Here is a 21,917-nt window from a genome sequence, read left to right on the forward strand (position 1 = left end):
GGAGCTGCAAGGGCCAGTTGGTCCCTGAGGGACAGCAAGCAAGGAGCCAAGGGGAACCCCAGGGCAGATAGTGGGGGACAGACCTGCAGGGGCTGAACACAGCAGAGAGAGCCAGGGGCTTGGCAACAGGGTCCATTAACAACCTCAGCAAGCAACGAACTGGGTACAGGGTCCATCCAGAGTGTGCCATCAGGAGCAACGGGAGATGGGCCAGGAACAGGGATGGAGACAAAGCTACAGTCTTAATCCAAGGTCCATCCAGGAGGCAGAAACATAGCCAGATGCAGCTCCAGCATAGCCCAGGAAGGACTGGTGGCCCTAGACTGAGCTTAAATGGGGCTCCTGGGCATGGGCAGGGGCATGTGTGGAGTGGTCCAGGTGAGGCTCATGAAGGCCATTAAGTCCTATTAGTGCCGTCAAGGCCCTGGCAGATTCCAGGTGGTGTCAGGAACTAATAGCAGAAAGGCTGAGTTTTGGCCATGAATTAGCAGAATATTACTGTGAAGGGGTGACTCTCTGTAAGAGGAGTGATTCTTTTGGAGAAGTTGAGGAACCCATCCCTGGAGGGGTTCAAGGCCAGGCTAGATGGAGCTTTGAGCAACTTGGTCTGGTGGGAGGTGTCCCTGCCCATGGCAGCATGGTTGGAATTAGATGATCTTGAAGGTCCCTTCCAACTCTAACCATTTTATGATTCTATGAACTAATTAAGACTCCACTGATAAGGGCTGTCCTGTACCATTTAGCCCCTACTTTTGCTTTCCAAATTGAAAGAACTAAACATAAACCTCGTGTTCTGAATCAGCTGAAATACAAGCTTTACCTGACAGTAAGTTTTCAAGAATCCACAGCTTCCCAAGTAGAGGAAATCTATTTTCCAATATATGAAGACACAAAGTACTTAGAGGGTGGCTCCAAAGAGGGCCAAGGCCCTCTCTTCATAAGGAGCCATATGGAGAAGACAAGGGGCGATAGGTACAGGTTGCACCAGGAGGGGTTTCATCTCAATGTAAGACAGAAATTTTTTACAGTAAGAACAATTGTTCACTGGAACAACCTCCTCAGGGACGTGGTGGAGTCTCCACCACTGGAGGATTTCAAGATGCAGTTGGACGGGGTGTGAGGTAATCTCATCTAGGTTCCCTTTGCCACGAAAGGTTGGACCAGATGGTTTTCCAAGGTCCCTTCCCACCTGGGCTACTCTGTGATGATTCTATGAAGTGCCACCAAGGGATTAAAGACATGTGTGTGAGCACGTGCGGTCTGACATGAATGATAGTTAAATTCTAATCTTTAATCTCCTGGCTCTCAGTGTTTCTGTTGGCTGTATGGATCACACTGCGTCTCAACAGCTCATCTCACAAGTATTTAAGAGAGTAAAAAAGGCTTTCAATGGAAAACAGCCCACTTGGAGGAAACAAGGTATCTTAGCAAAATATTCAAAATACCTTTGCAAATATCTTAGCAAAATATTCAGCCACTTTCTGTAACCAACATCTTTGTCGAGGTTTCAATTGGAAGTTCAATAGCAATAAGGCACATGAAATTTTTTTGAAGGCCCATCAAGAATTTCAGGAATCCTTTATCTTTATGAATATACACATGAAAATGAGCCATTTCCATCCCTCACTGGTTATATGAGATGAGCCAGATTTGCACACAGGGCAAGTCTGGTTCTCAGTGGCATACACAAAGTACGAATGCACAGATGTTGATTACCATGGGGATTTCATTGACACGGGGGATTTTTCTCCACTTTATTTGGAATCCCCCATATTTTATTCATTTGCGGGAACGGCTTTATACAATCAGGAGGGAACTCATTCCAGAAATTCATCTTCCCCTCCCAACATCCCGGTGCAAAAGAGCATGTCAGTGAAGACTGTGTTTGTAGAGATGCGAGCGAGCAACTGCAGGGAGAGACCAGAGATTCTCCTGAAGCAGCAGTATTAAAAAAGATCGCCAAACAGAGCCTGCCCACATTTTTCTGCCCGTTCCAGCTGGCTGCTCGGTGTGTGTACTCCCACGTTGCTGTTCCAACAGCAGCCCCGCTGGTAGGAAGATGGGAATAGCTCCACGGTGAGAGAGAGTCAGCCCAAGGGTATCAATTTCTGACAGCAGCCAAAAATAGGTATTCAGAGAAAGAGTATCAGAAACTGGACGGGTATATTTTCATCCTTCCCTGTTATTTAGTGGTTTTTTTACAGCTCTGGCAAAGAAAATCACAGCTGTGTGACAGAGCTCCCTCTTTCTAGTGTTGTAGGCTATTGGGCACAAGAAAAGAAAAGAACATGTCTCGGTTTTGAGGAACACTTTGGATGAGCACCAAGCTCCAGGAGGGGGTTACAGCTGATGTCCTCTCCTCAGAGATGAGTGCTCCTCTTTATCCTGGCTGAAGACGCTCATACTCCTAAGGAAGAAGGTCCAAAGTGAGCAAAGGGACATCTTACTTCCCCTCAGGCCTCCAAAAGTTTGGTTGAACCTTTGGCACACCTCATCCAGCGCTGAAACCTCATTAAAAATGTGTCATGACACAAACCCAGTCACGGAGTCCGAATTTTTGCCACTCAAGCAGCTGAAACCCCACATTTGCCAAATCCAGTGCAATTCCTTCTCCTTGAGGTGTCTGTCTTGGGTCCAGGCAGATGGGAAAGAGATAAATACCTGGTGTGAGGGGAAATTATCCAGGCTATCCATTCCACCACTGCCTTCCCAGCCCTTGGGAAGTAATTTCACCAAATGTAGGTATTTATCCTCCTCTTTCCAAACACTGAGATCAATCGCTCTCTGGAAATGCTGATTTCTCTGCACTGAATATGGAGGAAGCGTTGTTTCCCTTGTGCTCTGAAAATGGTTATTTTCTGCTGTTAACTATACAGAAAGTTAGTAGTTTAGACCTAAATAACTAATTTTTGGACATCTGAGGAGGGTATCACCTTACGTGATGTATCAGATTCTGCATCTGCTGATGTGTTCAGGCCGAAACTGGAGTATTGGTGTGTTTCACCCTCACAGAAATAATTTGGCTCAAATTAGAAATAACTGGATAAAGTCCCATGTTTAGACAATACTCTCAAAATCCCACAAACCAATTAAAATATTTGGTCTCTTAAGATTTGAATTGGAGCCTACGATTCACCAAGTTTTGAACAGGCATTTTTAAAAAACTTTTACCGAAACTACGGTTGTTTATGACTTAAATACTTAAAATTATACTTGGGCTTGTTCTTACAAGGAGTAATTGCAATGCTACCTCTGGGACCACTTCCCATTGGCATTTAAAATTGGTTATGGTGTCTCAAAGGGGAAATTTTGAAATGTGACTTGAATTTTTCCACTACTTTCCTATCACTTCGAATGAGCTAAGTCTTTGTAAAGGACTAAGCCACTTGGCATTTATTTCTTGCCCACAAATACCCAACATTTCTGGAGCCTGGGCGAGGGGTGGCTGCGTATTCCGCTATCAGTATTCCTATTGCTGGATGAGTTTCAACCTTCTTGCAGATTGGACATTTTCAGGTAGAGAAAAAGCGTTCTTTAATTTTACAAACCTTGAACAAAGATATATCTGGATGATTTCAAGGTATTTTAGTCTATATGAGAATTTATATAAGGTCCAAGGCATGTCTGTTGCTGCTGATCGATATGCCATGATAAGATAGTGGCTTGTCTAAGAAACCTCTCCTAACCTTGAGCAAAGCACTTACCTTATTTTTTGCCTACTTTTTCTCATCTCTAAAATATAACTGACTCTCATCCTTCAAATTGCTTTGAAATCTCAAGATGTAAAGTTCAGAGCTTGTGATATCTACTGATGTCAGTAATACAAGGAGATGATTTTCAGAAGTGGGTGAATGATCTAGAAGCACAGTTCTCAAGGCCATGGAGCTTCTCATGAGCCACCTGGTCTCATATACTCCAAAGTATTTAGAAAACTAAATCCTAGGGAGAATCCCACTCTAGTTATTTATGCTATAGCTAGAGTAAATTTCCCTTCTCACTCCCAGTTTTCAGATCCTGAAGGATGTTTTTTAATGTGGTATGATATTCATCAAAACGTTACCACAACTGGCTTATTGAAGGCAAAATTGAACTGTTCTTTGCCTACGAAGTGCAGTTATGTAAATTATAAATGCCTGAACAGAATCAGAAGTTGAGTGTAGCTGTTTATGTTGGCACAGGCTTTAAAATGATTGTGCATGTATGTACTTAGATGAAAGAAAGATGTCTCTCAAGTTCTACATCTTAAGATGCTGCATTTCATATTACTCAGGTTCTTATAGTTGACATCATAACTGATAGAGGCCACAGAGTTCATTTCTTGAATAAGAATTGGATTAATCTCATTAAATGTCAGAGATCACCGAATCACTGAACAGCAGAGGTTGGAAGGGACCTCTGGAGATCATCTAGTCCAACCCCTATCTCGTCTGATGGGACCAGACCCATCTCACTGAATTTAGGTGTTTACATGTGAGCTGATAGCCAGACTTGCAGAGGTGCCAGTGAAAAGCTAGTTCATACATACAGTTGACACAAGTCTTCTGCATCTCTTTTATCATACGTGCTTGTCCCACACAGATGTCTCAGATACCACAATGTACCCAAAATGGCAAGAGGTGTGGATGCTTCAGCACCTTAATCTTTCCTTTCTGGAGGGATGGACCCTTTGCTGACTAGGAGATGGGTGCTGAGCACTCTGGGCTCTCTAGGCTGTGGTGGAGACAGAGCCCTCCAGTTGTATTGACTGGGGTGATGGCTCAACCATCTCACCTACCTGAGAGAAGGTACAAGCTAATGCAGAGAGAGACACTAATCTTGGGCTGAGACAAAACTGCCTCCTTGAATTGAGCTTTTTAGGATTATTTCCTAACCTCCCTTCCAGAAGAGTTTCTGTTTTAGAGAGATGCTTCATTTTGCAGTACTTTTCCTTGACAGCATAATTGCTATTTCAGGCTGCGAGTGTCTGCTTGGTCTTAAAAACACAGGATAGGATTCAGTTTCAGGTTAAGGCATCAGATTTAAGCATCTACATAGAAGCATTTATCTGTAAGTTATACAGCTATAATTCTGTCACGAGTGAGGAATAAACCAGGTGTCAAGGCTCAGTCCAGAAGGCTGCTCAGGTTCTCAGGAACAGCTGAGAAGTTGAGATAGCTGAAGTTGTCACCTCCTAGCCAGTCATCTGAATCGCCCTTTAGAGTCCATCGACTGTATCAACCAGGCATCCAAATAATTTGTTCAGCCTTTCCCGTAGCAGACAGGTCACACATAGAGATTGAGACATCCTTGTGTGACCTGTCCATTTGTCCCATTTTCATTCCAGGAGCATCAAATGGGGCAGCCGCCTTCAGATGTCTCTGATACCCCGCAGTGTATCAAGTGATGTTTATTAGTGCCTTCCACAGTGTTATTAATTTGGCTGTTCTGCTACTCTCCTTTTACTGCACGAAGACTGAGGATCCAGCAACTGTGACCATATACTACTCCAAAACTTTCTTTTCATAGTAAAGACTTGTGTAAAGACAGGACATGAACAGTAGAAGCTACAGTGATGAGAGCGCCATAAGATCCTAGATATACGTTAAGGCGACTGGACATATTTGTTAGATGTGGTCTGTGTGCTGAATTTTGGCTTTATTGCAGGAAAAGGAGACAGGACTGTAGATATTTGTCCCAAAAGAGTAGTTCTGTTTCATAATGAGAGTGCCTGAAGTTTCACTCCAAAGTCTGTTTCGTGTTTCTTCCCATGTTAAGAAAGGATATCTAGAACTGGGATTTTAACACATGATCTTTTGATCTAACATTGAACTTTTATTTTCTAAGAAGGATAGTAACTCTGTTGGGCATTAAAATGTGTATAAATTAGGCATTCTTCTGTTAATGAAAAATTTCTTCACTGAAAGGGTTATCAAGTATTGGAATGGGCTGCCCAGGGAAGTGGTTGAGGCACCATCCCTGGACATACTCAAAACATGAGTTGACATGGTGCTCGTGAATATGGTTTAATGTTGGGATTTTTGGTGGTGGTGGTGTTTTTTTTTTGCCAGAGTCAGCTTGATGGTTGGACTAGATGATCTTAAAGGTCCCTTCCAACCTAGGTGATTCTGTGATTCTGCAAGTCTGTGTAATTAGACCACAGCCAACAGGAACATGGGCTCAGCTAAATGTACCATTAGAAAACTTTCTCAACATTTTCTCTTTTCTCTGGTCACCATAACACACAATATACAGTGGATGGTATGTTGTGTCTGCTACATTATTTTCTACAGCAGATTCTCTCCCCTTCAGAGAGAAATAGAAGCTCTTCTTACACTTGCAACAGATTGGAGTTGACCTTGTACCTATTTCTTATCTTGACAGTTAAACCACTGGAGCAATAATGGCAAGAGGAAACCAAAGTGTAGTGACAGAATTCATCTTTCAAGGCCTTTCCTCCCAGCCACGGACACAGACTGTTCTTTTTGTAGTGTTCCTGGTTTTTTATCTGTTCACATTGGCTGGGAACATCGCCATCATTGCAGTGATCAGAGCTGATTGCCAGTTGCACTTACCCATGTACTTTTTCCTTGCCAACCTGTCCTTTTTAGACATCTGCTACATCTCCACTAACATCCCCCAGACGCTGGTGAACCTCTTGACCAAGAAGAGGACCATCTCCTTCTCTGGATGTGTTGTTCAGATGTATTTCTGTGTGGCTTTTGGCATGACAGAGTGTCTCCTGCTTGGGGTCATGGCTTACGATCGGTACGTGGCAATATGTCACCCCTTGCTCTATACCACTGTCATGAACAAGAAGCTTTGCACCCACATGGTGGTGGCCTCCTGGACCAGCAGCCTGCTGAGCTCCATGGTCATCAGTAGCCTCACCTTGCAGCTGCCCTTCTGCGGGCCTGACATCTTGAACCATTACTTCTGTGAAGTGCTAGCAGTGCTGGCCTTGGCCTGCGCCAACACTGCCCTCATGGCATTGGTCATCTTCATCTTCAGCATCCTCATAATCTTCACCCCCTTTCTTCTGATCATCACCTCCTACGCCTACATCCTTTCTGCCATCTTGAAGATTCAGTCTGCACATCTGAAATCCAAGGCTTTCTCCACCTGTGGGTCCCACCTGACGGTGGTCATCATGTTCTATGGGACATCCATCTGCATGTACGTGAATCCTAAATCAAGGCCTCCCCAGGACAGGGACAAAGTGATTGCAGTGTTTTACACCGTTGTAGCCCCGATGCTGAACCCCCTCATCTACAGCCTTAGGAACAAGGACATGAAGAGTGCCCTGAGAAGGGCAATGAAAAGACCCAAATCCCTGTTTATTTAAGGGATTTTCAGGAATTGGTAGTGTTGCGTTTAGTTCTGTGAGTGGAAACAATACCCAAACGTGATTATTTCTCCACCTACAATTGTCCAAGACTTGTTTTGCAAAGACTGAGTGGAAATCATAAATATGCTAAATTCAATAGCACCTAAACAAAAAGACCTTGCTTGCAAATAACTTCCTAAATAACATTTGGGATTTGGCCTAAAACCCAGAGGCTAAAAAAAAAGACATTGGGACTTCAGCCTGCCTCGCTCCAACAATTCATTTAAAATAGAAGTGGAAAATGCCAATAGCATCAGGACAAGAAAGAAAAAAAAAAGTAAGAAGAAAGAAAAAAATAGTTAAAGAACTGTGAGAAAAATTAAGTGCTTTATATAAAGCTTAAAATTAATTTTGCTTCTGAAGGGTTCTGTAATTAATTTTAGAGCAAATAGATGTTTTCTTGTAGCAAACATGATCAGCTATTGGGATTTCTCTTCAGACCTGATGATCTCTCAACCTCTGTTATGTCAGTTTGCCAACAAAAGGTCCATCTTCTCCGTAAAGGGGACAGTTGTTGGCAACTAATACTTATCCCCTTCTCCTGTGAACATTTTCTCAACCCCGTTTCCATAACTCACTTTGCTTCCTCTGTCAATAAATTCTGCCCCTTCCTAATTCCTGCTGCATTTCAGTCCAACTCCAGCCCCTCATGGGCCAAGATCCTTCGGTTTTATTTTCTCTTCAGGGCAGCTGGCAGTAGATTGTTTTGTTTTCTGATTTGATCAGAAATGAATCATGGAGAGGGGTTTTCTTTCTGTAACACAAGACAGATGCTTAGGTTTTAAGTAACCCAGGCAAGATGAAGAGTACTCTAGAGTTCCTGAACTTACGGACAATTAAATTAACTTTTTAGAGATGTGCTTTGTACTCACCTTCATGCAACAAGGGTGGGTTTGCTCCCCACCCACTGGTTCTCTCAGCCAGGGATGGCTCTGCGTCCTCCATTCTGTGGTGGGGGTTTATTTGCTACTCAGTGACATTACAGCCAAAATCTGGTGGATGCTCTTGGATCCAGATTGTTGGATCCATTGTAATTCCATTTTCATATCAGAATCCCTCACTGACTACAGAGGGAGAACACCTCTACAGACACTGACTGACCTTCCTTACGTAGACATATTGTGATGACTAAAGTTAGATGGAATAATTCAATTCAAGCCTAGAGAAACCCACAGAAAGCCCTTCTCCAATGGATTTCAAAGTCTAAATAAACCAATGTATGAAAAGAAAGTAAGAACAGATCCCTGTGACGCCTAAGACACGTGCTGCCGAAGCAGACAGAGCATCTTTAAAGCCAAAATCTTGTCTTTCCCCTTTAATTTTTGTAGTCCAAACTGTTCTGCTCTAAGAAATACCCTCCATCCTTGTCTCTTTTTCCTTCTGCCTGTCACATAACCGTCACCAGAAACCCTAAGGAAGGCATCAGGAAAACTAAATCAGGACGACTTTCTGATCTCCAAAGATGAGAATCATCTCATGTGTTTGCCAGACGCAGGTGTGGAACAGATGCCTTGTTGGGTCCTGAATTGTGGGACAAACCTACTCATTCACGGCCAGCGTCAGACTGAGGGAAAGCTGCCCAAATTCTACAGCCATAATGAAGGAGGGGGTACCAAATCCAAACTGCTGCCAGGACAATACACCGTCTGACTGATTCATGGGTGAATGGAAGAGTAGGAAAGCAATTCTCACCTTAATATTGCTTGCTTTTTTTTTTTTTTTTTTTTCAGAAAAGGGAGGTAATGAAATCTATTTACTTGAATAATACACTTGAAAAAACGTAAAATACACATAGGCTGTTACAGCAATTTTCACCTTAAATTTTTTTTTTTTTTTTTTTTTTTTTTTTTGCAGAAAAGGGAGGTAATGAAATCTATTTACTTGAATAATACACTTGAAAAAACGTAAAATACACATAGGCTGTTACAGGCATCTGCAATTTGGTGCTTGTTTCATGTTTCTGCCTCTTTGTCTGTTCAGGAAAACTAGGGTTTAGACACCTGATTTAAGATTATTCTAAACGATTAGTTTTTAGGCTACCAGAGGTAGGGAGGATGAATTTCAGCTTTCATAGGTGCAAGTGGTGCTGTAACCTTACAGGTGTGTGAAGACTTTCTCCCCACCCCACACCACCCAGCACGACGGGTTTAACAACACGCCTGGAAATAACAGTTGTTCCAGGTACACAAATTTGTAATTACAATTTCATGGTGCACACTCTGCCTTTGATGTGTTCCAACACAAAACAACCAACCGTTAATAGGTGAGATTAATAGGGGAGAAATAACCCCCTTCACCCGTACAGGTTGGGGCTTGAGAGCACCTCTGAGAAGAAAGACCTGGGAGTCCTGGTGGACAACAGGATGCCCAGGAGCCAGCAATGGGTCTTGGTGGCCAAGAAGGCCAATGGCATCCTGGGGGGCATCAGGGAGAGAGTGAGCAGCAGGTGGAGGGAGGTCATCCTGCCCCTCTGCTCTGCCCTGGGGAGGCCCCATCTGGAGCACTGGGACCAGTTCTGGGCTCCCCAGTTCCAGAAGGACAGGGAACTGCTGGAGAGGGAAGATAAGGCAAGGACAAAGTATCTCATTAGTGAGGGCAAAGAAATGCATATCAACTTATATGTAGAGAGAACAGGCAATTTCTTGACCTCTTAACAAAACTAAATAGGACATCTTGTCTAGCAGAAGGTGGAGGCCATAGTCATGCCATGACCCACTGGAAGCCTCTCAGCAGGCCTGAACTGCTAAACATCAGCTAAGTCATTAAGTCTATTTCCATCACAAATTGCACTCCTCCCCTTCCCAAAACAAGGAATCCCCTGGGGGCCAGCCACCCAGGAGTCATCAGCTTAACAAGCCCTTCTGGGTGTGGTGAAGAAACCTCTAATGATCTTGAAAGCTTCTTAGAAAGCTCATAGTAAACCTGCCTCATTCTTCCTAACAAGCCCCCGGGGGGGACAACTTCACAGACACTGAGAAGAAAACTTTCCTCTTTGTTAAAGGCAATGAGCACTTCTCAAGCAGTATAGTTTGTCACAACTACTCCACACAGCCTGAAGTTGGTGGTTGGAGAGTTTATGGGTTGGCATACACCTTTCCAGTCCTCCACTTGGTTGGTACAGGAGTTACCACTGGAGTTTGAAAGGTAACAGATCTGTGCATCACACCACCAAGCTGCTGAGAGAGAAGCTGCCCCTGGCCAACAGCTTCTCGTTGGCAGAAGCCACTCAGCCCCTTGCAACAAGTGCTTGGGACATCACATGGGGGTCCATCAACAGCCAGAGCTATGGCAGATGAGGAACCAGAATCAGGGTTCATCCAGGGGGTCCAGTTAGAAGCAAAAGGAGATGTGGCTGGAGATGAGCTACAATGTAGGTACAGTTGTCCATTTGGGAATAAAACTATCTACAGCACAGGTCCAAGGTCCATCTAGGAGACAGATGAAATCAGACACATCTGTGCAGGGAAGGTCCCCTAAAATGGAGGGTACTAGTCCAGTGGAAGGGGTGAGTGTGCACGTGGCCAGGCAAGAAAACACCAGGTGAAGCTGATCAGGGCCACTATGGCCTGTTGTTGCCATCACAGAATCATACAATGGTTCGGGTTGGAAAGGATCTTCAAGGTCATCTAGTTCCTGGTGTCCCATGGGGCAGGGACACATCCCACCAGACCAGGTTGCTCAAAGCTCCATCCAGCCTGGCCTTGAACACCTCCAGGAATGGGGCATCATGGTCCTGACCCACATGAACTACCCCAATTGATGGATGCTATCTGCGCTGGTGGTTCTCAGTTGCTTTCTGCTGCCTGAGGTGGTGGTCTCCTCCATAGCCAGCTCTATCAGTAAAAGCATGGCTTGATCTGCACCCACCCACCCAAGGCTTGTCTCGACACTTACCCTCCATCTCCTTCCCCTGCACAAGGCCAACTTCTCGGCAGGCGTGGGGGAGTTCACAAGGCAGGGTCTGCACCCTGAGGTGCTCTCGGTGGGGTCACACATGAGGAGAGGCTGAGCAATAGGACAGGTGGTGAAATTCAGCTTATCTACATATAAAGCCGTGCACAGGGGTAATAAAAAGCATTAACTTCTGCTTGCTCCGAGACCCAGGTTTTGGATTCGATTGCTGTTTCATATTCTGCACTGAACTCAGCACATGGAAAAAGTGCCTCTGGCTCTTAATATAATCTAGAGGAGAAAATGTAATGATCAGCTCAAAAAAATGAATTTGAACAGCTGATTTAGCGTGTTCTTTATATATACAGAAAAGTATATTCAGTTCAAGCGTATGAAGTTGAACAGTTACTATCCTGGAGGCCGGCGGTGGTCCACAAGTCAGTCAGTGCAATATTTTATGATTCAGCCTACAAATATTCAGATACAGAACATAATTTTGTTCAGAATTAATAAAATTTTATATTTTATCATGGCTTTTAAAGTATTCTTCATTCGGTACTACACATTAAAGTTCACGCTCACTCAGTGTATGCACCAAGCATCCTGGAAATGTGGTTTGCAGTCAGACAAAATGGAAAAATCAAACAAAAGTGGAAAAAAACCCCACATAGTTCTGGTTAACCAAAAAAAGGTGATGGTTCTAAGTTGCCGCAAATATTTTGACAGGAATTCCAGCTTCTACGCCCTCAGCAAGGTCCCAGATGATGACACAGAATTGGGATGAGTGGCTGGTACACCAGATGGTTGTGCTGCCCCTTGGAGATACCTGGAAAGGCTGGAGAAATGGGTCAAGAGGAGCCTCATGGAGTTCAATGAAGGGAAACACCAAGGAGGAATAACCCCAGGCACCAGTAAAGGCTGGAGTGTGTCCAGCTGTGAAGGAACTGGGCAGAGAAGGACCTGGATGTCCAGTTGGACACCAGGCTGACCATGAGCCAACCCTTGTGGCAAAGAAGGTCAAAAGCCTCCTGGGCTGCATCAGGCAAAGCATTGCCAGGAGGTCAAGTCGACAAGACCACACCTGGGGTACTGTGTCCAGCTCTCAGCTTCTCAGGGCAAGACAAGGACATGCTGGAATGGGATCAGGGAAGGGGGTTAAGGGACTAGAACATCTCATACCAGCAGCCAGCTCAGATAGTTCAGCCTGGAGAAGAGAGGGCTTGGGGGGGAACTTCTCAGTAGGTGTAAATACCTGTTGTGGGGGGAGTATTCTCAGTGGTGCCCAGTGAGAAGACAAATTGAAATACAGGAAACTCCATTTAAATGCAAAGAAAACCTTTATTCCTGTAAAGGTGACCAAGCACTGAAAACCCAGAGAGGTTGAGGGCTCTCCATCCTAAAAATATTCAGATTGGACATGTGCCTCTGCAGCCTCTCCGTTTGACCTGGCTTTGAGCAGGTGCTTGGACAAGGCCATCTCCAGAGGTCCCATCAAACCCCTGCCATCCTGTGATTCTGAGTGAAGAACTGGACCGTGACTGCCTCTTTACCCATAGACTTACTTTTTACCTTGTTTTGCCCAGCGGCATCATGATTATCACAAGGAAGGTAGAGTAACTGGGCAAGAACTTTGTACTAGAGACAAGTCTTATGTCAGTGGGCACAGTTTGAGACCAGAACAATTTTTCAACCCTAACATATGAGGTTCCAAATGGTTTTGGAGGCAACCGTCTCAGAGACCTGCATGAAACATTCTCCTTAGAGAAAAAAAGAGGAAAACAGTATAAAATGAGATTTCTTTCAGCAGTACGTTTTCCTCCTGATGAAACTGGTCAGGGCCTGCTTCACCTCCTTGTTCCTCAGGCTGTAGATCATGGGGTTCAGCATGGGGGTTACAATGGTGTAAAAGATGGAAGCGATTTTCTTGCTTTCCAGCGAGTTTGATGAACTGGGTTGCATGTAATTGAAGGTAGCAGACACGTAGAAAACGAGGATGGCTGCCAGGTGGGAGGCGCAGGTGGAGCAGGCCTTGCGCCGGCCTGCAGCAGAGCCCATCCTGGCCACCGCCACCCCGATGCGGGCGTAGGAGGTGACAATGAACAGGTTGGTGGTCATCAAGTTGAAACCCACAAACACAAACATTAAACCCTGATTGAGACGCGTGTCAGTGGAGGCTGCAACGAGCAGTGGTGGCCCATCGCAGTAAAAGTTGTTGATGATCAGAGGACCACAGAAGGACAGACGGAGAAGGGCGCTTGTGTGCACGATGGCATTCAGCAGCCCTGCAATGTAGGACACGGCGACCAGGCTCATGCAGACACCATGAGACATGACAACCTGATAGAGCAGGGGCTTGGAGATGGCCACATAGCGGTCATAGGCCATGGCGGTCAGCAGGTAAGCCTCAGCTGTGGCAAAAACAGCATAGAAATAAAACTGCGTAAGGCAGCCAGCAAAAGAAATGGCTTTGGTTTTTGTTGGAAGGTCCAGCAGCATTTTGGGGGTGATGGTGGAGGAGTAGCAAGCGTCTAAGAAGGACAAGTTGCTGAGGAAAAAGTACATGGGGGTGTGAAGCTGGGGGCTGACCCTGATCAGAGCGATCAGGCCGAGGTTCCCCACTAACGTCAGCACTTAGGTGCCCAGGAAGAGGGTGAAGAGGATGGGCTTCAGCTGTGGGTGCTCCGTGAGTCCCAAGAAGGTGACCCAGGTCACCTCGGTGCAGTTCTCATCAGCCATTCTTACATCACTGCAGAGAGACGTGGAGGGAAGAGGGTGAAAAAGATCCTGATGCAATTTCCACTTCATAAACACCAACGTAAAAAGCTGACACCGCCATTGAATTTAAATGGAAAAGAAAAAAATGGAAGAACTGCTGATTTTTTCCTTGCAATGACAGTGCCATCTCTGGAAGAAACATCAGCAGTTCTTAGATTTTTTTAATTTTTTTTTTTCTTTACAGAAAGCAGTTTGTCACAACCTCTCCCTTGGCTTATGATTCCCTTCTGGTATCAAGTCCTATACATGCACAGGGATTTTTTGGGGGGCACATGGAATGTTTCATAAATATCCTGTCCACAGCTGCAAACACGTAACCTTGTTCACACTGATGATTTTTCCTATATTTCAAACATCTAGTTCATCTCAAATATCTTAAGGCTACAGTTAACACAAGGTCCCATCACAAAGACTTGGAATTTATCATCCTGTGGGATAATGTCTGTACTTTTTAGTCTAAGAACTGGTATCGTTTTATCCATCCAGAGGCGAGGTGTAGTCTTTCCTTCTGGCATTGATTCCTTAGTCGTTAGAAGTAAGATCCAACTTGCTTTGGATGACCACGCTATACACAGCTGTAAATGAGCTGTCTAGCCTCCCAGACAACATACAAAATTGGCTTTTCTGACCTATTAGGAACCATTTTGCTTGGGATAAGAGAACTCAGCTTCTGAAGGTACCTCTGAGGATGACCTGTTCAGATGTTGACACTTGCACTGTAGAGGTGAAAGGGAGAAGATATCAACCCCAGCTGTCTCCCTGCAGACCATCATGCATGCAACATAACCCCTGAAAGTTGCCACTTTCACTTTTAACATTTTGACCAAAGACTGCCAAAGCGGGTAAATCTGAAGGCAAATTTTCCCTTCACTATTTCCTTTCCAGTTCAGGATTTTGGTCTCTTTCGCATAACTGATGTAAAACTGCTCAAGCAGATATCTAGAATACATACAACACATTAAAAATCCAGAACCAATGGTAGTCAAACAATACATATTTGGTTAAACATACCTAATCAGAAATTTCTGGGATCAATCAAGTGAGACTAATCTCAGCACTTTTACAGAATGACATATTACTCCTCTATAAAGAAGTTTTCATCATTCAACCTTCCTCAAATAGCTTCAAAATTACCTACAATTTTACACCTTCCAAACCCCCTTTCAGTAGACTAAGACATACCTTTAGCTCCCATTTTCAGAAAGGATGTTCCAATAGAGTGCCAACATGCTCCTCCAACTCGGTGCATGATCCAATCCTCATCTTTCACTCCCACTAATGTCTTTATCAAGAAGCTCTTGATATCATTATCAGAAAATATCCTTGCTTGGACTGGAGTCAGGCACTTCCACAAGGCCATTCTATCCATCTGGAAAAGCTCTCGGATGTTTAAGGTCAATTTTAACTTGTTGGCTTCTTGCATTTAGTGAGAGGGTAGACAGACAGCGTGGAGCTATGCTTATGAAGTTTGGGTGTCTAAATTTAGGTTGAGATTCCCAAGAAGAAAAAGATCTGTGCATATGGCAAAGGAATTAATGACCTAAAGTATAGACCTAAGGGCCAGACTAAGCAAGGACAATAAGGGGCAAACAAGCCAGAGGATGGAGCAGCCAGGCCAAGGAGAGAAAGCTACACTCTTTGGTAATTTTATGTTGGTGTCAAATATTGCCTGCACCATCTGCAGCAGCAACGGTCATCTCCTGCTGCCTACAGGTACCTACAAAGCCCTGTTTCTCCATTTATCCTCTGATCTAAGCTGGGTGTGATGAACCCAGGGATGGTTGTGCTGTTGGGTGGGCAAGGGCAGCACACGAGATTTGGGGTATCCAATCTCACCAGTCACTAAAATTCCTTCTTACACGTTGCCATTGTCATCTTTATTCTTTTATTCATTCGTTCATGTCTCTTCTCCTGCAGCTCCTGGGGGTGACGCAGTGAAATGCACTTGAGGATTGTGTCTGCAGACTGCCTTTTCTCTGTACATGTTCTCTTTTCTGAGATCCCTGTTATTTTGAGAATGATGATCAATGCCAGATATTGACACCTGAATAGGTATTTCCAACAATTATGATTTAAAACTTCCTTCAGTTCCTCTTCCTGTTCATAGACATTCGAGTCCTCCACAGTGTTCAGCCAGAATTGAAACTTCAGACTCTTATGCCATTTATTGATTCAGACAGACTTTCAAAACTGAATCATAACAGTGAGCAATTTTTCCACCCTTCAACTTGAAGATGGGCCATGGACAAGGCTAAACGACAAACTTGAGAAAAGCTAATTTTCGCCCTGTGATTTAAACACAGCAGTAAACTAAGAATCCTTATTTGTTGCGTTTATTATCTATTGTGATATTCAAATTCCTTGTGAATTCACTTGTAAGAGTTACTTGACGTGCATTGTCATTTTCCTCTTCTTTTGTCTTCACTGCATTCTTTATCACTAGTCTCTTAATAAGACCCATAATTTTCCTACCTTGCATCAGAGCTTCTGCAGTTTTTCATAGTTCTCCTCCATCCCAGTGAAACTACGGGCAGGTGGGACCATCAGGCAGGTGTTGATGGAAGATTTTGTCCACGCATGCAGCCACCACATAGTTGTTAACAGAGATTCATGAGGACAGTCAACACCTACCCATGCAGCATGACTTTGTATCACAAATTCACCTACCCTCTCTTATCTCACAGGCCTCCCATGTTATTTGCAGACCCACACTCAGCAATTATGGTGCCAAAGTCAAAGAACTGGCTCTGTTGGTCTTTATGAAACCAGAATGATGTCGCATGGTCATAGGATAAACCATCCTAGTCTCTCTAGGGCACCTGGAGTGAGATCTCCCCAAGGGCATCCTGCAGGGATTTCTCTCTGAAGTTCATGTTTGGGGAAGTGGTGAAAACATCAGAAATAATACGTGCAGAGGATAAGAAAATTTGCTGGCCTACTTAACTTAGCTAGAAAAAAATAAGCACAAGAAAAAGCATTTTTGGAGAAGGACTTAGATCAGGAGAACTTTTCCTTCCTTTGTTTCTGGAGAATAAACTAGTGACTCTTTATTAATGGGTCAGTTTAGGGAAATCAGTGTTTATCATTGCAACAGAAAGTTAGGTTAAATGTACTTCTGTTTGTACTGCATTTTTTTGATAAAGTGGTATTTATTAAAGAAAAAGCAAATCAAATTACAGTAATCAGTTTGTTATTATAGTCTCACTTTTCTGTTTTTGTGATTGTTAGAGGGAAATACATCATGTGTGGTCCAACAGCCAACATGCATTTTCTGAAGTTGGTGAAATATACTTTTAAAAGCAAAACCACACACACAAAATAAAATCCCAGAAAAAAAAGAATGTATTATCCCAAGGAAAAGGTTTTTGGTCATTACAGTTGAGTTTTGAACCCATTGTCAACACGAGCAACAGCTGAGAATGGATGAAGCTGTAATTATTTCCACTGGTTTAATATTAAGAATGTGCATTTGTTGCCACTAAGATCCAAGTCCCCACAGGGAAGTCATTATCTTACCCTTTACACCAAGGCAGCAACCACAAAAAAATGGCCACTTGGACAGACATCCTCCACAGTTGGTTTTTAGTAAGGCGTAGTGTGCAAACAACACAGCCACATGGGTTATTTAGCACCAGGCACAACAGCATGACATGGCACAGCCCTTTAACAGAGCCTGAGGTCCACCTCAAGCTGGAGGAGTTTATCACCCCAGCCCAGAGCCCCGTAACCAAGATACACCCACAAGTTTGTAGCCACAAGAGGCAGAGTCTGCACAGCCCTCCCTCTCTCTGCACAGCCGTTTCCACCACCTTGTGGTCAGCCACACCTTCACTTTTTGCCTGGAATGAAGCACTCTGCCTAGTTGGGGACTCACACAGACCTACAGCATCCTCTGAGAACTTTTCTTCATTCTACCAAGACGGAGAAGAACCAGAGGAATGGTCACAAAGTCCTTGACTGGAACAGAGGAACTTGAGGAAAATCTTTATTGCAAGGGGTCCTGGAACAGGCTGCACAGAGATGGTATGGAGTCTCCTTCTCTGGAGACATTCAAAGCTCACTTGGATGCATTCCTGTCCAGCCTGCTCTAAATGACCCCGCTTTGGCAGGGGGTTGGACTAGATGTTCTCTAAAGGTCCCTTCTAACCCCTACAATCCAGTGACTGCAAAGCCCCCCTTTCTCCCCATGGCAAAGAGGAGTCTGAGAAAGCTCTCTAATGGACAGAGATCAGCATAGTTGACATCTCTAGTTTACGGGAGTTGATTTGCACCCTGGCAGACTGATTTTTTGAGACACATGGTGCGACCCATGGCCAGATTGTGCCTGGTGGCACTGCAGATGTTGCAGCTGGATTCTTGGCACACTGAAAACACACCCAGACTGGTGACCCTGAAGGATGGCAAAGGAGACTTCCTTCCAGTCAATCTCCCACAAAGGAGGTGCTTACACGTTCTGCAGGAGCAATGCAGTCAATAAGAAGCACTAAGATGTTTTACAATAGAAGAATGTGTATCTAAAGGTGCATATGGTACCAATTCCCAGCATTCATGCTCTAAGATATGCATCCAACTCCCATGTCTAAGGCTGAGGCTCTCATCTAAGCTTCCTCTCTGCTCAGTGGAGAAAAATATTACCAGCTGAAGTCATCTTCTCCTGTGATGACCTAAAACTGTGCCATCCAGTTGGCCTTCTGGAGGTACATACCCCTCCCTCTTGACTTAGAGGGAGCCCAGACGAGGGGTTTTGATTCCAGTTTTTAGATGGCTAAAGTTAGAGAAGACCAGTCACAAACTGCGGTGCCTACCCAACTGCTGGGGCTCTAGAAGATGCCAGAGACTGAGAGAAATGTTGTCTCCTTAAAGCAGTTCTGACCTGAATGATGAGTCTTCTCAGGGCACATTTAACTTCTTTGTTCCTCAGAGTGTAGATTATGGGGTTCAGCAGGGGAGTGAGGGTTCCATAGAGCATGGAAACAATCCTATCCTGGTGAGGTGAGTAGGTGGAGGAAGGCCGTACGTACGTGCAAATGGTGGTCCCGTAGAAGAGGCACACCACTGTTAAGTGAGACCCACAAGTGGAGAAAGCTTTGTGCCTGCTCTCAGAAGAGCTCATGGACAGGATGGCCACCAGGATATAGAGATATGAGACCAGAGTGACCACAAAGGCACCGCTTCCCAGGACCCCAGCAATGAGGAGGGTCACCAGTTCCCTACTGTAGGTAGGCGAGCAAGAGAGGGCCAGCACAGGGGGAATATCACAGTAGTATTGGTCAACTTCATTGGGACCACAAAAAACAAGTGTAAAAACCAAAGATGTGTGCAAGAGAGAATTAAAAAATCCTACTACCCAGGTGCCAATGGCGAGGTGAGCACACAGTTTCAGACTCACAATATTCATGTACTGCAGTGGATGACATATCGCAACGTAACGGTCATAGGCCATCACAGCCAAGAGGAAGATCTCCGTGCCAACAACGTCAATGAGGAAGAAGAGCTGGAGCATGCAACCTGTGAATGAAATCACTTTTTTCTCCAGCAACAAGGCCTCCAGCATCTTCGGCACAGTGATAGTGGGACACAAGATATCCAGCAAGGATAAGTTGCCAAGGAAGAAGTACATGGGGTTGTGCAGACGCATGTCTGTGCACATGGCAATCAGGATTGTGATGTTGCCTGCCATGGTGGCCAAATAAATAATCAAGAACAGCACAAAGAGAAGAAAACGGACTTCCGGAGCATCAGAAAGGCCCACAAGAACAAATTCGGACACCGTTGATAGGTTGACCCTCTGCATCTTATCTTTCGTGGTAGAAATGATTGCAGAGGAGTATGTACCTGAAAGAAAGAAGAAATGGTAACTTACTCAAAATTGCATCTCCCTTCCAAAGGGCATGATTTGTTTTGGTCTGTTTTTCAGTTCAAAAACACTTGCAAGTCTGCATTGCCACACTCAAAGTCTAAATTTTACTCACATATCCCCAATGTAAACAGCAAAAATATAGGTATTAAGCTTGGCAGTGATTAAACAAACAAGTTGAATTCTTGCAAGCCATCTTCTCAGACTGAAGAGCTGGAAGTTGAAGATAAAGAGGCCTCCCCTGTGGTGGTCAGCTTGGCTGGACACAGCCCTGAGCAACCTGAATGGGCTTTGAAGGTATCTGCACTCTGAGCAAGGTGGTGATGAAGTACAGATCTCTAGAAATCCTCTCAGCATAAATCATTTAGCTGTACTAATATCACCAAAGGGGTCTAGATTACTAGCTGGAGCTTTAAAAAAAAAAAAAAAAAGATCTTTAATGCTATCACAGAAGAAATAAATCCCCAGCCATCAACAGCCAGGTAGTACACCCCAGATGCATTTTTTTTTCCCAGTAGTGTAAAAAAAATAGATATAATCTAGTGTCCAATCAAAGACATCCCTCCTTTCTATAAATTTTACCTTATAGTTTTCCAGAACAGTATTAGTACTTTTAGGATCTAGCTGGATTTCCCTCCCCTTTTCACAATTTCAAGAATTCTAGGAAGACTTAGCATTGAAGGATCTCTCTATCTACCCTCATTGCTTCCTTGAGCAGAACTCAGTACTTATGGAAATGATTTACATAGTGGCCCCATATGAGAGAGATAAAGCAAAGTTTGGCACAAACACCTCCTTGCTTGCAGATTAGAGCAGGATTATGAGATGGTGTGAATATTGTAACACATTCTCCTTTTTAAGGGATACAAAACACAAATTAAATAGGGGACTATGGTTTCCCATCTGAGACATGCTCATCTGTCATCTCAAGTTCTCACAGAAGCTTTGTCCCAGCTTGAAAGGGACCAACATCAGAGCTTAAACTGCCATAAGAAATATTTTAGTCAGCAGAAATAAAAGGCACATGGTTGTTGACATCCCAGCATCACTTGTTCTTAAAATGAGGAACTTCTTCAGGTGAAATACAACAGAAACTTCACACAGAAATACTCACTGGTACAAGGAATTAACTACTGGAAATAGATAGTGGTCTGTATCTCCAGGAAATGGGACTATCCTTTTTCTTCTTTCTACATCCAATTAGAATATCTACATAGGACAGAAAAATTCTTTCTCTGTAGACTCAGGAACATCAGTCTATTAAGGAAGCGGTAGGTCCACATTTAGCAGCACAGGAATATTCACACAGATGTCCACAAGCACCAGCAAAACTGCCAGGGTGGCTGCAAGAGTAAGCACCTCTGGTCTTTAATGAGGATTTATAAACATATGAGGCTGTATCTGGGGAGGAGTGTCTCTGAAGCTTTCTGGGATGTTGCCTTTATTGCATGTAGGAGGCTTTTTCAGGATATTGTCAAAGACTCAGTGGGAGCTAGAAATGTCATAAACTGTTTCTTCACCCTGAATCCTTTGATTCCTGTGATTTCCATATTCTAGGACATTTTTAAAGGGCTGTGGCTCAATATTTGAGAATGCTCCCAGGAAAAAGAAATAGATGGCATCCTTCTCCCTAGGTCCTGCCAGCCCTCCTCAGGTGCCATTCCAGGTTACTGAAGTTTCACATCTCGCAGGAGTCCAGTGCTCTGATTTCTTTAAGTTAAACCACAGCCTTCAAATCACTTGATCACAGGTTGTTTTCAAACCAGTTTGTCTTGCTCTGGAGCTTGAAGTCTATCACTTACACATATTGGGGCAACAGCTACTCTGTGGAAGAGCATACCTTAGACAAGGGCAGTGGTGACAGCCAACACAGCACTATGTGCCAGTGTAAATGCCTCCCACGGTGATTTTATGGGCAACCTCTAATTCTCATACAGGAGCAACCTTTTAAATTAGATGGGGATTGGTCTCTTTTCTCAAGTCACAGGCGACAGGACAAGAGGAAATGGCCTCAAGTTGCACCAGGGGAGG

General features: G+C 44.1%; 2 protein-coding genes and 1 pseudogene across 2 annotated transcripts; 1 reads left to right on the forward strand and 2 right to left on the reverse strand.

Moving 5' to 3' along the window:
- The first annotated feature begins 6,379 nt into the window (after nucleotides 1–6,379).
- On the forward strand, nucleotides 6,380–7,321 carry LOC106892027 (olfactory receptor 2G3-like). Its single transcript, XM_014948894.1, has one exon. It carries the CDS (start codon nucleotides 6,380–6,382, stop codon nucleotides 7,319–7,321), a length of 942 nt encoding a protein of 313 aa, XP_014804380.1.
- A 5,733-nt stretch (nucleotides 7,322–13,054) lies between these two features.
- On the reverse strand, nucleotides 13,055–13,990 carry LOC106891909 (annotated as a pseudogene).
- Nucleotides 13,991–18,830: 4,840 nt separating this feature from the next.
- LOC106891910 (olfactory receptor 5V1-like) lies at nucleotides 18,831–19,853 on the reverse strand. Its single transcript, XM_014948739.1, has one exon. The coding sequence runs from the start codon at nucleotides 19,821–19,823 to the stop codon at nucleotides 18,831–18,833; it is 993 nt and encodes a 330-aa protein (XP_014804225.1). The 5' UTR covers nucleotides 19,824–19,853.
- Nucleotides 19,854–21,917: the final 2,064 nt, after the last annotated feature.

The sequence above is a fragment of the Calidris pugnax genome, unplaced genomic scaffold, assembly GCF_001431845.1.
Source record: "Calidris pugnax isolate Ruff unplaced genomic scaffold, ASM143184v1 scaffold107, whole genome shotgun sequence".
Taxonomy (NCBI): Eukaryota; Metazoa; Chordata; class Aves; order Charadriiformes; family Scolopacidae; genus Calidris; species Calidris pugnax.

Excerpts from the sequence above, each read along its gene's own strand:
- LOC106891910 (XM_014948739.1), bottom strand. The coding sequence starts at position 19,823 with ATGCAGAGGGTCAACCTATCAACGGTGTCCGAATTTGTTCTTGTGGGC.
- LOC106892027 (XM_014948894.1), top strand. The coding sequence starts at position 6,380 with ATGGCAAGAGGAAACCAAAGTGTAGTGACAGAATTCATCTTTCAAGGC.